The sequence below is a fragment of the Hemibagrus wyckioides genome, linkage group LG08 (assembly GCF_019097595.1).
Source record: "Hemibagrus wyckioides isolate EC202008001 linkage group LG08, SWU_Hwy_1.0, whole genome shotgun sequence".
In the NCBI taxonomy this organism is placed as follows: Eukaryota; Metazoa; Chordata; class Actinopteri; order Siluriformes; family Bagridae; genus Hemibagrus; species Hemibagrus wyckioides.
In genome coordinates, this window is record NC_080717.1 from 28,314,950 (window position 1) to 28,331,699 (window position 16,750).

General features: G+C 40.8%; 1 protein-coding gene across 4 annotated transcripts in view; it reads right to left on the reverse strand.

The window, feature by feature from the left end:
* Positions 1-16,750, reverse strand: part of shank2b (SH3 and multiple ankyrin repeat domains 2b) — a 173,620-nt gene that overhangs the window by 35,196 nt on the left and 121,674 nt on the right. For 3 of the 4 annotated variants that reach the window (XM_058397080.1, XM_058397081.1, XM_058397087.1), the window contains 2 exons: positions 7,750-7,832; positions 5,852-5,976 (listed from right to left, as the gene is read on the reverse strand). In XM_058397080.1, the coding sequence (XP_058253063.1) occupies positions 5,852-5,976; positions 7,750-7,832 (208 nt within the window). Of the gene's footprint in view, positions 1-5,851; positions 5,977-7,749; positions 8,575-16,750 lie in introns of those variants that run through there. The other variant, XM_058397082.1, reaches the window with a different exon arrangement.

The following is a 16,750-nucleotide window of genomic DNA, read 5'->3' on the forward strand; positions in this document are numbered from 1 at the left end:
GAACCGTTTAAACCGTCACAGCACTACACACGTAGAACTAAAATGACCAAACAATCTAGGACATTCCGAACCTACATTCCTAGAAAAAGCATGGTTTCATATTGTGGAGGAGTTTTAATTTAAGCCTAACCTAGATTCAAACCAGGCATGAGGTGTGTGCAATGCATAAGAATGAGGCATTTCATTACATCATCATGTGCATCATCACTACAACCAGGTCAAATCTTGAGCGACCTTGAATAATACATGAGCAAGAAACGGATGTGAAGGAGAAAGTCAGAGAGAAGAAATTTCAAAAATAGAGCGAGTGCAGATCAAGAGAGTAAGATGAAGCGTGCAGGATAAAGCAGTCATGAGAGAAAGAGCAGGACGATGAAAGGAACGTTTTAAGGTTTGGACCACCATGATGAAAACGAGTTGAAGATGGAAAACTTTACAAAGCCCCTTGACTGGTACAAAGCGCTAAAAGCTTTCATAAGTGTCACACTAACATCTCCTAAACACTAAAAAACAACTGTATTTTTCTTTCTGAAAAGGTGGCACATCCTCCGTTCAAATCTCATTCAGCTCCCTAGTTCAGTAGTCATGGCACTGGTCAGGTAGTCGGCCATTTCAATTACCAACACAATCGCAAAATTCTTCCAGTGCACTGAATGTGTGCTTCCTAAAAAAATCCCAAAAGGCACCACAAAAACCAAGGAAGCACTGTGGCTCACTGTTTCTTTAGGACAGGACATCATATTTTCGGATGAACTTTTTACGGTTTGTTTAATCGTTTTAAAATAATACACTAGCTAGAAGGATATTTAACAGAACCGACACAGTATTTTATTGTATTTAAAAAAATGTCAAAGGGACTGTGTCCTGCCTGTTGTTGATAAATGTCAGTGGACAGTGAAGGGGACACTGTATTTATTCATGTCCTGGAGTTATCAGTGTCCCAATGTGTAATTATCCAGGGTCCCTAAAGTCTGTACACCATGTACTGATCCACGACTAGGCAGCTGATTGAGACGCACCCCCAGTGTACAAGCTGTAGAAATAATGAAATAATAACATTAGAATAAGAGCATTAATATAAATGTACCTTTATTTTACTGTCCATGAACTACTGTCCACATTGTGCTGTTACACAAAATAATGCTCACCTTCTAACCAATCAGATTCGAGCATGAATAGTTCGAATATTAAGCTGAAGCTTAATGCATGTGGGATCACTTTTGGTGCAGTTAGTATAAATGGCACATTGATTAACAGCGACAGAGCCGCTCAATACACTTCAACTGACCGATACAGACATTTGCATGTTATGGATATTTATAAAGCATAGAATCTCTTAGGCCTTAGTCTCACACCGTATAAACAGCCTAATAATGGATGCTGCAGTTTAGTAAAACGCTATGTTTTTTTATAAAAAATCTATTTAATTGAGAGAGACCATTTGTGTTGGTATAAATGAGTCGGCAGGACTGCCTTTAAAAGATAAAAGGCGTAAGTAGAAGGATTCATTCGTACATGTATTAGCCACCCAGCTACTGTCCCAACCAGCCATCACTAAATGTCTGTAGAAGTATGAAATTTTTTGTTGAAAAAGCATGGCTTCTCTGTCTGCATATATATACAACACGTGTAACGTACCAGGAGATGGACAGGGAGCTTTCTCACTGTTCGGAGTCTTTTAATCCAGCCAGCTTTAGCAGGATGAGCAGAGACGCAGAGGCCTCGGACACCTCCAGCGGTCAGAGTGGGAGCAGATGTTACGGCTCTGTGCTTCATATCACTGATTACACAATTAAAGTGTGTGTGGCAGGTCATCAAATGTGGAGAAATGTCCAGGCAGAGGGTTAATGCTACAAAAACGTCAAACTGAATCCTTGACACACAAACTGAATCCTGTGTGTATGTGTGTGTGTAAATGGGACTCAATATCATCACTGTATTCCTGTAAAGAGCACAAAGAATATAAATATTCAGCTATAAATGAACTTCCTGTCTTGCAGCTAGCCAATGCTCTGTTTTATTACCAGGCTCTCTGCTGCTGTCATAAATTTAAAGCAAGTGCCTGTTGGTTGTTGTTTTTTTTCTTTCTCACGTTCCTAAGTGGAACTGATCAGAGTTTTTTATGTACCTAATGTAATTGTGGCAGGAACATGAGATGCTTCCTTGGAAGCTGATGTGGAAAAGTTTACACCTCTGTCTCAGCCGGGTCGGGGACAGACCTGCATTAGTAAATTAAATTTGATCATGCTCAGGCCGTATCAGTATATTTTCCAGGCATGTTTGGCTTTCATGGTGAATGATGTGGTTATTTCAGCAGAATCAGAAGCGCTGTTGAATTCTCAATTGTGAACGGTCAGAGAGCGTTGATTCATTTCCTCATTCATTTTCTAGAACATTAGCACTATGCTGCAGGCGAAGGCAGGTTCGCGTATAAATCCACTCGTTTCTATTGGTACATGGAAAAAAGCTTGTAATTGTTAATGTGCTCGAGATGTGTATTTATTACTGACTCTCCAGAGTCAACATTCAGAAGTAAAGACTTAGCTTTTCCAATGCGGTCTTCAGGACAGAGGACGGTGCACTTTCTCTGTAACACCACTAGCCGATTTTGTGTCTTGTTGTTAACTTTAAAGAAAAAGAAAACTGGAGAGAGGCTGATGTGCTTGCTACTAATAATATATAAAAACAAAATGTCATAGGTGATAAAAGGAACTGACTTGTCTCGTAGATGATCTATAGCATTAACAGAGGTTACAATGGTGTCATTTTGTAATAAATATATAAATAAAAAGTATTAATAATACTTATACCTATTTTTGATTCCTGTTAACATAGCAAGCCTACTTAAAAATCTTGGCCAATAAGTAATTTTAGCAGTTTTCACAATAACAATATCATCAAGGACTAGGAAAAAGCCCTGGACCCTTGCGTTGTGATAAAGTTTGGTTTGGATAATCCGGAGCCTTTGCAATTCTAATTACTCACTGAATAATGTAATTGAGTATTTACCGTAATCATGGTTTCAGAGATGCCTGAACTCTGTAAAGCCACATCATTCGAAATGAGATTCCTAGTTCTCCAACTGTGTCTTAGAGCTACAAGAACGAGCATCAAACAATTCATAAATTGCTCTCACGGCTGCTCATGGCAGCCACCCATCTCTCGTGCCCTTCCCTCCCACGCTCCTACTTCAAAGCAGTCCATCCTCTCACTCATGACTGGGGAGCTGACGTGAAACCAGTGTTTCCACGAATCCTGCATGCAGATGAACACGTTTCTCCTAATTGAGACGAGGACGGAGAACGCCACGCGCGCATTCCCCCTGCAGCTCGTCTCGACTTTAAACAGTGACAGTGCGAGTGTTTAGCGTCATTGATCTTCCCTTTTTTTAGACTCTGCCAGCTTTTCTCTAATCCCACACTGAGATGTAACTTCCTTTCGCTGCTTGAGTCAGTTCTACAGGCGTAAACAGGAGACCTCCATCTACTGCTCAAAACACCAGGTCAAACTTCCACGTCTAAAATGTTCTAGTAATTACAAGAAAATGATGTCTGCAGCCGAAGCATGCTTAAGGAACCACCGGGCAATAGGAAAGCGAGTCCGAGGGACTCAGTCCCGTGTGCATTCTGGTCATTTTGACATCTTGAGAACTTGAACTGATCAGTCTGTATAGCCTAACTGAGTAACAGTAGCAAGTCCCTGGCTAACATTCTGGTGAGTGTTTTATGTTTAAATGAGCTCGACAGTCAGTGTTTAAAAGTGATGTAATGGCGTGTTGTGCTAGTAGTGGAGTTATATAACTACCGTATGCTGCACTGTACTGCTCAATTTTGTCAGTGTTCCTGCAATAAGGAACTCCAGCTCTCTAGTCTCCGACTCTGAAATGATCAGCTGTCATCGGACCAGTCTCTGAAGCGCTTTAATTACCAATTAGAAGTTCTAAAAATTCACTACAACCCACACAACATTTTAAAGGTGCATTTATGGCCTTATTTAATGATTTACGTAATGGATTTTTTTTTTAATGTATGGCAAATCAAAGGAAGAACTCTGTAGAAAATCTGTGGGTGATGATACGTCAATTCAAATTCAATACAATATTGTGATGTCTCGAATCCAGAAGGCCCTATATTGCCACAGATTACTACATCCAGGCTTTCTGCTAGATGTTGGAGCATGTCTGTGTGGATCTGTGATCATTCAGCTAGTGAGATCAGACACTGATGTTGTAAGAGTGAGGAGGTCTGGGGTGCAGACGGTGTTCCAGTTCATCCTAGGTTCTCTTAGTTCTAGTTGAGTCCTCTTAGTTCCAGTGAAGGGGAACAGTAATGCCAAAGCATACAGGTGTGACGATTGAAAAACCTTTGGTATATATTGTACATTTTACGATACTGCCCTAGGTTTCCATTCTCAACTCATTAACGCACTCAATATAAAATACTAGAATTGAAATGTAATAAGCACAGTGTTTATCTAGACTCTTAGCAGCATATGTTGAAGAAAAAGCTACGCATTAGCACCAATGCACCAAAATAAACATGGCTAAGCTTTCACTGGTCAGACTCCCAGAGGGTGGGTCACAAAGCAGCTTTACAGAAATCCAAGTACAGATTTTGGATTTTTTGTGGATTTTGGTTAAAGTGGAGCCAAATGTCCCTGCATGCTGCTGACCAAACTCGTTGCTGTCTCACGCTGCCATACTAGTATGCTAGTATGCTATTAGCTCTGGGAAAAAAGTGGACTTAGCAGAAGCATGCATTTATGATTGAAAGTAAACTTTACTATTAATGCCACAGTGTCCCACACTGTAATAAGCAGCATTTTGTGATGAATAACCGTCTTAATTATTTAATCTGAGTCAATACGCATAATAATACCAAACGGAAAGCACTGTACTGAATGACTACACTACACTGTGCTGTATCACTACACATCTTATTAGGAGGCACTTATTCTGCTGACATGTTCTGGGTCTACTTTCCCCATTATAGTCAAACAAATCAATCCAAAGTTTCTCCTGTGGTAAAACATTTGATGGGTGTGGTCTCTTCCAGAATAACCCCGCCCCCTCCCACAGGGCTCAGGGGCTGATGAAATGTTTTTTCGAGAAAGTAAATTATGCAAATCATACACTAAGAGCGTCACCGTCACCAAATCTCAACCTAACCAAACACATCATCAAAACACCAGCTATGGGAAAATCCTTTTGGACGAAGAGTCTTCATCCTTCCAGTACAGTTCTCTTAGCTTGTAGAATCTATGCCAAGCTGCACTGAAATGGTTTTGGCAGCTTGTGGTGACCTAAAAACTTTCTAAGATGTCACTCATACCCATTCCTACTGCTTAGCGCAGAAAGCTGATCGATCCGTACACCTTCACCACTCCATCTTAACTGTGAGCATATTCCTGACTCTGGTGTCATCAAAACAACTAAAAACGATCCATAAATAGGGAAGACACGATGCTCAGATAAACAGCTTCCCTCTGACTGATTTTCCTTGCAACCACACACACACACACACACACACACACACACATACACACGGAAGGAAGGAAGGAAGGAAGCACTTCCCTGTCGGGAAAACCAACATGCACTTTTACAGAAACACCAGCCTGCTCCCTGTGTGTGTGTGTGTGTGTGTGTGTGTGTGTGTGTGTGTGCGCGCACACCACTGCACCCTCATTAAAGATGCAACCCTGACCTTCCCCACTCTGAGATAGCGTATAAACGTTTTCCTGTTGACACAAACGTTTGCCGATCGGACAAACTCACTTCAAAAGCCATTCGGAGCTCCTCTAAATCCAGCCAAAGCCAAGGCACCCAGTGTGGACCAGGTCCTTTTTTACTCACCTCGATAAGGAAGTCTCCGGTGCGCAGTCCAGCCTGCCATGCTACCCCACCCTCATCCACAGACTCCAGGTACTGCAGGGCAGGGAAGGCTGGGGTCGGGGTGAACTCCTCAATTGGGGTATCAGCTGTTGATCCACATGAGAGCGTAGTGAGGAAAAACAGAGATGTATGTTATGGGACAGAACAATGACCGTGAGACATTCTGTTCCCGAGGTCTACAACATTGATTCTCAAAATAGACCCTGAGGGTCCCTGAATGTTTAAATTTTGTTAATTCACACAATTATCAACACATTATCAAAGCTTTTATATTTAGTCAACTTAGACATGTGTGCTATCAGAGGAGAACCCAGGAACAGAAAGATCTATAGTTCTGAAAAATATTATATAAAGACTCTAAATCCATACTGAGGGTGATCTTCATTTTACAGGAATACAGGGGTACCCTGTTATAAAAAGTTTGAGGACCACTGATTTGCGATCACATGCCCATGAGCTACATGGCTTCATGTCTACATTAATCCAGATGTATCTAAATCTGCATCTGCATTTTCGTTTTGAAGCGTTCTTCATCTACACTGGTGCTTACATCCCTATACTGAGGTGCATAAAAACATACGGTTCTTTGGCCGGCGTCATCTCCGTCAGCCGTTTATTGACTTTCCATTGTTGTTTTATCTTAATTGATGCGTAAATGTCGTTGTAAGTGAAAATTCTGTCCCTTTTGCAGTTGGCTATCAACAACGCTGTCAAACTGGATAGCAGGCACCACAACTGCAGTACAACCCTGTTCACCATCTTGTTTGTTTTGACCGTTGAATGGGGCACATGACTGCATCACATGACTACAAATACATAATTGTTTTTGAAATTGTTGAATTGTTGTCCCGGTGTGGATGGAAGGCCACGACGTGGACAAAAAGGTTCAAATTTATCTGCCCCTCCCCATAAACATAGATTGGACTGGTGAATCCCCTCTCCCTCTAGACCTTCCTTAAATCATTCTACAGCACCATCTGTCTCCCCACATAGGGAAGCGGTGGCACTGAAAACCCTTTGGTGGTGTAATGTGCTACTGTTTTAAACACATTACATTGCTGCCAGTTCTAACATGATAGTAACTTTATCAGATCTGGCAGCTATCTGATGTGCAAAAGAACAGTACATTGCTGTCCAGAAATAAACATTTACGTTTACCATACCAAGCTGAAACTTTTATCCAAAGAGTTACAGGAGACTGAGCAGTGAAGGGATAAAAGCCTCGCTCAAGGGCTCAACCTATTTCTTTCTCCGCCACCGGTTCGCCGTTGTACCTGTGCCATCGATGCCCCACATTCACCCTACGATGTCAGCGGGACAGATAACCCCTACCTTCTCACAGGATTAACGGAAATACAGCATCAACCAACAAGCTACCACCAGAATGACTCGAAATATTTCAAGGTGTATAACAAAGGTTAGTGTCAGGATTAAGGTTAGGTCTACATTTGTACCTTTTTCTAATGACTTGAATATGAATTTGTTTCAACTTCCTACTAGTTTTCTCATATGATCATGGCAGAAGGACATTACATACTGCACGTGCATTAACAGGTAAAGGTGTGAAGATGTTCTTTGACCATTTCCATGCGTTAAAAAAAGAAGAAGAATGCTTAGTGTTCTTCTACACAGGTTAGTTTTAGTTGATTAAAATGAGATGTACTGTGGAGTGATGTGACTAGTGGCTTTAACAAAACATAATGCCATTACTATACACGTCATATTTTAGGGGGGTTTTTTTTGGGCGTGAAGTTGAAGGCGGGCTTCGCGCGTCAACTTTTCACACTTTCCGTTACCCCAGAAAGATACCCCAGAGGGGGATTTCAACATGGAGGGTCTCCATGGGTCTCTCCCCTTACCTTTTGCCCCTCTCAGCACGAAGCCGAAGCCCTCGTTATCCTTCTTCTGCAGGACCACAGTCTTCTCGTCGATGACGCAGTCACTGTGGAGAAATTTGCGCGCGCAGCGACCGTTAGTGCAGGCGGCCGTCATCCTCACCAAGGCAACCGAGTAGTGCGGCTTCATCATGCCGGAGCGCCTCATCATCACCACCTCACTTAAACACCAGGCTCACACTACAGGATTTTTTTTTTCTTTTTTAATCGAGAACGATTGAAAATACGAGCCGATTTCCGTCGCGCGTCGCTGACTACCATCTCACACTCACCGACATGGTTGAAGCAAAAAAAAAAATAACGGATCCGCCTCCGATCAGGTCCGCGAGCCGATCACAACTCGAGGCTTCGGCTTTGACTTCGACTAAAAAAACAAAAAACAAAAAAAACAATAACTACCAGTTAACCTGTTCCCACCCGCATGGCGCATCCGGTGGAACGATTTCAGATCGAGATGTGTCAAATCTGGTATAAAATCTCACGAGAAATAATAATAATATAAAAAAAATCCTGTAGTCTGGTGCCCAGCTTTAGGAAAGGGCTGTTATTAACGGTCAGGCTCGCGAGCCGGGTTTAAGGCAGGAGTGGGCGGGGCTGATGGAGCGCGAGACATACAACCGCCCTGGTGAAGGATGAGGAAACATGGCATGGAGCGGGAAAAAGATGAGAGGAAAATAAAAATGTTGACGGAGGAAGACAGAGTGAGAGGGAGGGATGAGGGAAGAGCTGCTGGGGAGGTATGGAAAGAAATGACATTTAAAAAATATATATATATATAGAGAGAGAGAGAGAGAGAGAGAGAAACCTCCATATCAAATGTTACACTTCTTTCAGGTGAAGCCCCCTGAGATGTTTTGGGAAGTAAGATCCAGTGACAATTTGATCATTTTAAGGTTTGTGCTGTTCCCCCATTTGACTCTTTTCAAATCAAGCACAGAGATAAGCAATTTAAAGTTCACACCTCCCAACAACAGTCCTCAGTCCAGACTGGGATTTGAACAAACAACCTTCTGGCCACTTGAGCAGAACTTCGCTGAGTTTGAGCAGAATCTGCTGAGCCACCAGGGACCTTAACATCTGAACACATTCAACCAGTTCATTCATCCATTATTCATTAACAGTATTATCCAAGGTCAGGGCTATAATGGATCTTGAATCTATCCAGAAACACTGGGCATGAGGTGGGAATACACCTCGGATCGGACACAATTCTTTGCATTGAGTTCTTTGCATATACACACACACACACACACACCTTAGCACAAGCAATCCACATTTCTATAAGAATATTTATCCTTTATGGAAAGAGTCTCCAGTGTCAGTGCTTTGTAACAGTCAGAGGTCCCTGGAAGTTCAGGTCCACCACAGTAGAGTTCTCTGGACACATGATGATACCAGTAACAAGCTTCACATTTTTTTAATGTATTAGCTTTAAGTTATGTCTTTTTTGTCACATATACATTAATGCAGAGTGAAATTCTTTCTTCGCATATCCCATCCTTGGGGGTTGTGGTCAGAGCACAGGGTCAGCCGTGATGCAGCACCCGTGGAGAACGGTGGGTTGGGGGCCTTGCTCAAGGGCCCAGCAGTGGCAGAGCCAGAGCCTTAACCATTTCAGCCATCACCGCCCACTTCTTTAAGAGAAAAGGAAAGACTTTATAGTTATAGCTGCTATAATGTAAGTGATTCGTCTTTTAGTGGAAGTTCTACACTGAATTTAATCATACACAATGATGTTGTTGTTGTTGATTTTCCTATAAGCCTTGTGTTTTATTCCTTACATGTGACTAGGGTTGAAATCTTGAAATACACTAGTTGATGTTCTACACTGTAGTGTTCTACAATACATTGTTGTGATGCAATTAGTACAAAGTGTTTTCAATAAAGTCGAGCAATTTCCACAACCAAGCCAGCTAAAATTTTCACTGCCATTTAAAAGTATGCAGACACTAATAAAACTGAAATCACGATACTCTTTCATAATACTTTTTCCGACCTGGAAAAATGCATGGTGTGATTTGAGAACTATTTATCACCTCATTCTGTAGCCCTGATGCTACTTTTGTCTTCTGACTTGCTAAAATGAAATTCATAGCATCCGATGTATAACTAATGCTAACGTTCTTCCTCAAATCCCAGGTGAGATGATCCACACTCCAGGTTTAGTCTCAGCAGGAGCCAAACACAGAGGCTAATATTATCTTAAGTTTTCATAGTTCTGTAACTGTAACATACTGCATGAATCTAACATTGAACTAAGATCCAATGGTCTATCTATAAATACAGAGGAATAAATATTTCCCTGACCTACACTACAGATTGAGCTCAAACCTGGACTTAAATGACTTTTTCTTCAGCCTTCATGAATGCTGAGAATTGCGTTGACACCTCAGCTGATATGCAGATAAAAGACTGACTGCGTGCCAATCAAAGCTTTTGATGTTTCTGACAAGCTATACGCTGACAAACTGTAAAATGAGTTTTTATAGAAATGCGGGAAGAACGAGCTGACTCCTGCAGAATGATGCATGGTTACCATGGCTACAGGATCCGCTTGGGAGCAGGGTGTGTTTCTGTGTGTTTTTCCTGGCATGGATGTAAGCACTTTGCGGGGTTCAAACGTCCCTACGATGTTAGAAATACAAGCCGACTTTTGAACCATGGGGTCATTTGGCTAGTACCTTGCATTTGTGCAGATATAGCGTCACTTATGTCCACTTAACTCACTGGAAGTGGGTACAAATAAATGACTGTAAGACTATCACTATGTATTTCAGAACTGAGTATGCAGCACTTTGATAGGATTGTGCACTTCTTTAAGAATAAGATTCATGTTTCAGGCACCTGATATACAAATAAAATGGGGTGGTGGTAACTCATGTGGTTAAGGCTCTGGATCGTTGACCGGAAGCTCAGGGCTCAAGCCCCAGCCCCACCAAACTGCTGCCGATGGACCCTTGAGCAAGGCCCTTAACCCCTCCCCTCCTGCTGCAGGGGTGCTGTATCATGGCTGACCCTGCACTCTGACCGCAACCACCAAAGACAGGATATGCAAAGAATGAATTTCACTGTGCAGTAATGTATACATGACTAATAAAGTCTTAAATTGAATTAAAATTTTTATGGAATGAGAAATGTGACAGTATCAATCTGAATTTATCGTTGAGTTTTTATCAAATTTAAAAGCGGATTGTATTTTTGCAAGGCTGGGTGATACGACGGTGTAATATTGATATCACGATAAACTAGGTCACTATACACTTTTCTGAAATATCATTAAAATCTTTGATTAGAAATGCAAATACAAAGTGACTAGAAGCCAATGAAGTGAAATGAAGAAATTTTGTTACCACTATCTTAATTCAATTACAGAACTTTACTTGAAATCAAAAAAAAAAAAAAAATCTGATTATAATGATTATAATTTCTCACTCCATAGGGTCTCCTATGAAAGGTCTTAGAACTGAGGCCAGAAAGCACCATCAGTGTTGACCAGGGGTCCCCAAACTATGACCCCAAACTATGACCACCAGCACATTTGGACCAGGCCTCTGAACAATGCCAGAGACATATTTTTAAAATGTAATTTGTTAATTATATCATATCTCTATCTGATAATAAAGGTTGGCTTTCAAACTAAAATTTCCCTAAGTTATTAACGTAGCCTAATTATTTGTTCAGTTCACCTACCAACAGAATGGTACATTCAACATAACACAGTGTACCATCGCCAACGAACAGGTGACCAGCAAGAAAATTCAAAGAGACGACAAAATGGTCAAGAGAAAACTTGATTCAGAATGTAGGGTATTTAACCAAAAGTGGACAAGTGATTAATTTTTGTTCAGTGCATAGAATCTGTCCAGAAACAGTGTCTGTGTTCGAAGAGCAGAATGCTAACTTGTAAGGCCAAATGAGAGCAGACAACACGACGAAAAGTATCAGTCATTTGTCTGTACGGTGCATGACAAAAATAATAAACTATTCTAGCATTAGGAGGCATAAGGAAATACATTTAAAATCATAATAAAATCTCCACAATATGTTCTCGTCCAACATCAGTGCCTGACCTCACAAATGCGCTTCTAGAGAGGAATGGTGAAAAATTCCCATAAACACACTCCTAAACCTTGTGGAAAGCCTTCCCAGAAGAGTTGAAGCTGTTATAGCTGCAAAGGGGCGGGACAACTCCATATTACATTCATGTGCAGGTAAAGGCAGACGTCCCAAAACTGTCCCAAGTGCAGTTTTTGCTTATGACAACACTGATGTTTATTGATGGAGATTTTAGAATGACTTTGCTAGTCAGCGCTCTCATTCACTATGATCAAAACCAACACCAACAAGGGGAATATGTTTTGGAAAGAAGTGTTTTCATCACACTAGTACAATTCCAGAGACTTGTAGAATCGGTGCCAAGGCACATTGATGCTGTTCTGGTGAATTGTGGTGGCCCAGTATCTTACTAACACACTATATGATGGGGTTTTCCTTTAAATGGTCAGTGACTTGGTAATATTTATCAAAAACAAGGCCAGCAATCCTACAACAATCCAACAATATTCATACTATATAATAAATACTCCCCATAATAAATACTCTTAAACTGGTCAGGGAGGATTATTATTTCCTGGCTTGATGGTTAACAGTAATCCCCAGCAACCAGACAGACACTGCTAAAAATAATTTCTAAAGAATAAAAAATATGTTTTATGATTGTCATGACTTATTTCTCATCCCATAGGGAAAACATTCAGAAGGCCTTTTCAGAATTGAGGCCAGTGTGTACCATCAGTGTACACAATCCCATAATTCTCTTCACCAGACCACCACGAGTCCATGATGCTTTCTGATATTGTGAAATTAAATTGTTTCTAAAACGAATCAGTCTCTTTATAAGCAGTTCACCAGACTTCTTAACATTTAATCAATTAAGAAATTGAAATAACTAGAGAAAAATGAATAAATATTAATGCACCATAATAATAATAATAATAATAATAATAATGGCTCTATTGCTTTCTAGGATGCCCAGCATGCATTTGAAATTTGCATATTTATCAATATCAATAAATATTTATTAAACATCAATAAATATTTATTTAACTTACTTTAAACTTCCTGCCTCATGTTCTGTAAATCAGGGAGCCTACAACAGGAAGTAGATGGCGATGCATCACCATGATTCTTTCTGCGTGTCTCCATGACAACATGCTCAGAGCAAGGGGTGTGTGTGTGTGTGTGTGTGTGTGTGTGTGTGTGTGTGTGTGTTTGTGTGCTGAGTAGGAGTTCAGCTTGTCGCTTATGGATTTTTTTCTTTCTTCTTTAAAGTGGCCTATACCAAAAACAGACAAGATCAGTAGCACAGCAATTTTCTTAAAACCTCTTCCATTGCACACAGATCCTGCTAAACTTTTTGCACTGATTTTATACAATAATCAATCAATCAATCAATCAATCAATCAATTAAAGTGTTGTTTTGCAGTGTGATGATGCAGTAAGTCTGTTTACTTCGATCTTCTGAAGGGTGAATAAATCTCTGGGTGAAATAATATATTCTACTGACTAACGCTTCTTGACAAACGCTACAGAAATAAATCACGGTTCGATAGAGATGTACAGACGGACAGAACAATGCTGTTTTTAGTATGTTACAACATTTGCATACAATAGTGATGATAAATACACTGGTATAACATACCCAGCTGGAGAAACTGCTAGAATATATATATATATATTTCTTTTAAACCTACAGATTAGGTTGTAATCTCTAATGCAAACAAAACCATATAAAAAGATTCTCTCCCAAAAGGCCACACTGTTAAGCATATTTCAGTCATTACGCTGCACATTATGTCATTAATATCATAACTTCTTCACATTTCCGTATCACACTGTACCTGCAACATCCTGCATGCTTTAGCATTAAAGTACAATTTCATCCAAACCTCATCAAGACGCTTCCTATTTATCTGAACGTGACCTTCGATTACACCACAGACACGGGGGTTTTTCTTGACGGCGTTGTGGTATCGGTGTTGAGGCATGCTGACCCGCGGCTCGAGAATTCGGGCCGCTTACATAAGCGGCCATCTGACAATGAGAGCTTTCACACTCTCTGCAAAGCTTCTCGGGAAAAGAAATCACACGTGAACATTTGTGTTGTCATTTTCCAAGTAGTGCAACAGAACAAAGACTGAAGACTGAGGTTTGGGAAACACGATATGATAATAGATATGAAGAAGATAGACACTGATTGATTGATTAGACAGATGAGAATACTCAGAAAAGGATAAAAAAAAATTGTACTGTGCTCTCTGGGCAGACAGATGCTTTTCATTAAGAGGATTAATATCCATGTAATCTTGGTCATCTGGTGATTCTGACTAGACATTAGGACCAGTGGACTGAGATTATGTGTGAATTAATCCAGAAAATGAAATGAAGTCATCTAGAATAATCTGAAGTGGGGTTGGATCATACCACAGTACTGATCGATGCTCGATTCTGGTTCGTCACCAGGTTTTAATTCATTTACTCCAGCGGCTCTGTTGAATCTCAGTATTATATTAATATTACCATTTCCAAATAAACGGGTTTTGAAGGGTCACAAAGGTCAAGTTTTCCAACACTGGAAAGTCTTCAAGGGAAAAAAAAACATTCTCTTTAACAAGACAAGTCAGAGAAACGCTGGTGATTATTATTTTTCCGTAAGCTAAAGTTCAGCTATGCAGCTACTACAGCAAAAGTAGTTCCAGGCAGACCTTGACCACATTATAGTTCCATATCAGTTTACTGAGTTGACTAAAATAATGGAAAAATGAACCTACTGTCCACCAGAGAAAAACTGACCAGCAGACATGCTCACTGGGTTTGTTGTAGTTTGCTAGCGCAGGAACTACATCGAATAAATAAATAAATATTGATACTTGTTAAAAGGCTTTTTGGATTTTTTTACTGCAGATAATAGAAGGATAAAACAATAGAATGAATAAATAAATAAATAAATAAAATATTTATACTTGTTCACAGGCTTTTCTATCTTAATACTGCAATCACATGTGCTCGCTCTCTCTTTTGCTCTCTCTCTTGTTCTTTGATTCTCTCTCTCTCTCTCGTTCTCTCGTTCTCTCTCTCTCTCTCGTTCTCTCTCTCTCTCGTTCTCTCTCTCTCTCTCTCTCTCACTCTCTCTCTCTCGTTCTCTCTCTCTCTCTCTCTCTCTCTCTCGTTCTCTCTCTCTCTCTCGTTCTCTCGTTCTCTCTCTCGTTCTCTCTCTCTCTCGTTCTCTCTCTCTCTCTCTCTCTCACTCTCTCTCTCTCTCTCTCGTTCTCTCTCTCTCGTTCTCTCTCTCTCTCTCTCGTTCTCTCTCTCTCACTCTCTCTCTCTCTCTCTCTCTCGTTCTCTCTCTCTCTCTCGTTCTCTCTCTCTCTCTCTCGTTCTCTCTCTCTCTCTCGTTCTCTCTCTCTCTCTCGTTCTCTCTCTCTCTCTCTCTCTCTCTCGTTCTCTCTCTCTCTCGTTCTCTCTCTCTCTCTCTCTCTCACTCTCTCTCTCTCTCTCTCTCTCTCTCAAAACTGAATCAACAATTGCTTAGTTCCAATTGACTAAAAACCAAGTCTGGTGAATTCTATACTACATTCCCACTGACTCAGAAACGTGTGATGGATCACCTTTCACCAATCACATGATGACAACATACACACGTCACATACATGTCTCAGTCGTGTTACATCATTTTTCTTTTTGTCTCTTTTACTTTATATCAGATGATAATTCTGTTATGTTCTATTAACATTCTGTTATGAAAATGTCATAATAGCAATTTTTGGGGGGTGACCCAAGTGTAGCCCTCTTGATAGAATTATTACTAAAGTTGTTGCATCAGTGACCATCCATCCGTTCTACACAGAATCACAAGGGTCCTAGAGTGGACATCCTGAACAAGGTGCAAACCCATCAGAAGGCCCACACTGACACCCAGCAGACAATTTAGAGATGTCAGTCATTCTACAGCACATGTCTTTGGACTGGGGGAGGAGACTGGAGGAAATCCCCAATGCATGGGAAAAACACTCACATTTCTGGCATTTGGCAGACCTTATCTAGAGCAACTCACATTTTATCTCATTTTTTTTTAATACAGCAGAGCAATTGAGGGCCTTGCTTAGGGGCCCAGCAGCAGCTTAATGGACCTGGGATTCAAACTCACAACCTTCTGATCAGTAGTCCAACACCTTAACCACTAAGCTAGCACATCCCACAAAAACACGTGAACTCCACACACACAGTGGAGGCAGGAATCAAACCCCTAACCCCGGGGAAGTGCGAGACAAATGTGCTAAGACTTTTTAAATAGCTGTATTTGGTTCATAATAATTCATAATACTTGTCATGTTTCCATGATTTGTGGCATTAATGATCAATTTTACAAATTAAAATCTGGAATTTGGACTTTTATTTACTGAATCATTCTTGTGGTTATTGTAGGACATTCAAGGGGTTAAAAACGTCGAATTGTGAGTACATTGTATACCAATAGAAATAAGAGTATCTCTATCGTACTCAATGTACTCCATTTGGAAGAAATTGCCGGTTTAAAAGTACTGTAGGTTAACTTAAAAGACAAAAACAAAGAAAGAGAGGTCGGAGCAGTCGTGACGGCAGCCGACCTCACCGGCACCATCTTGATCAAAAAGTAATCTGGAGGACTGGTGCCAGTGGAACAACCTCCACCTTAATGTCAGCAAGACTAAGGAGCTGATAGTGGACTTCAGCAGAAAGCAGGAGAGGAACTACCAGACCCCTGTGATCAACAACAGCCCAGTGGAGAGAGTGGACAGCTTCAGATACCTCGGTGTTCACATCATGCAGGATCTGTCATGGTCCTGTCACATCAACACCGTGGTGAAGAAGGCCCAACAGCGTCTCTTCCACCTCAGATGCTTGAGAGACTTTAGACTGCCTGCTA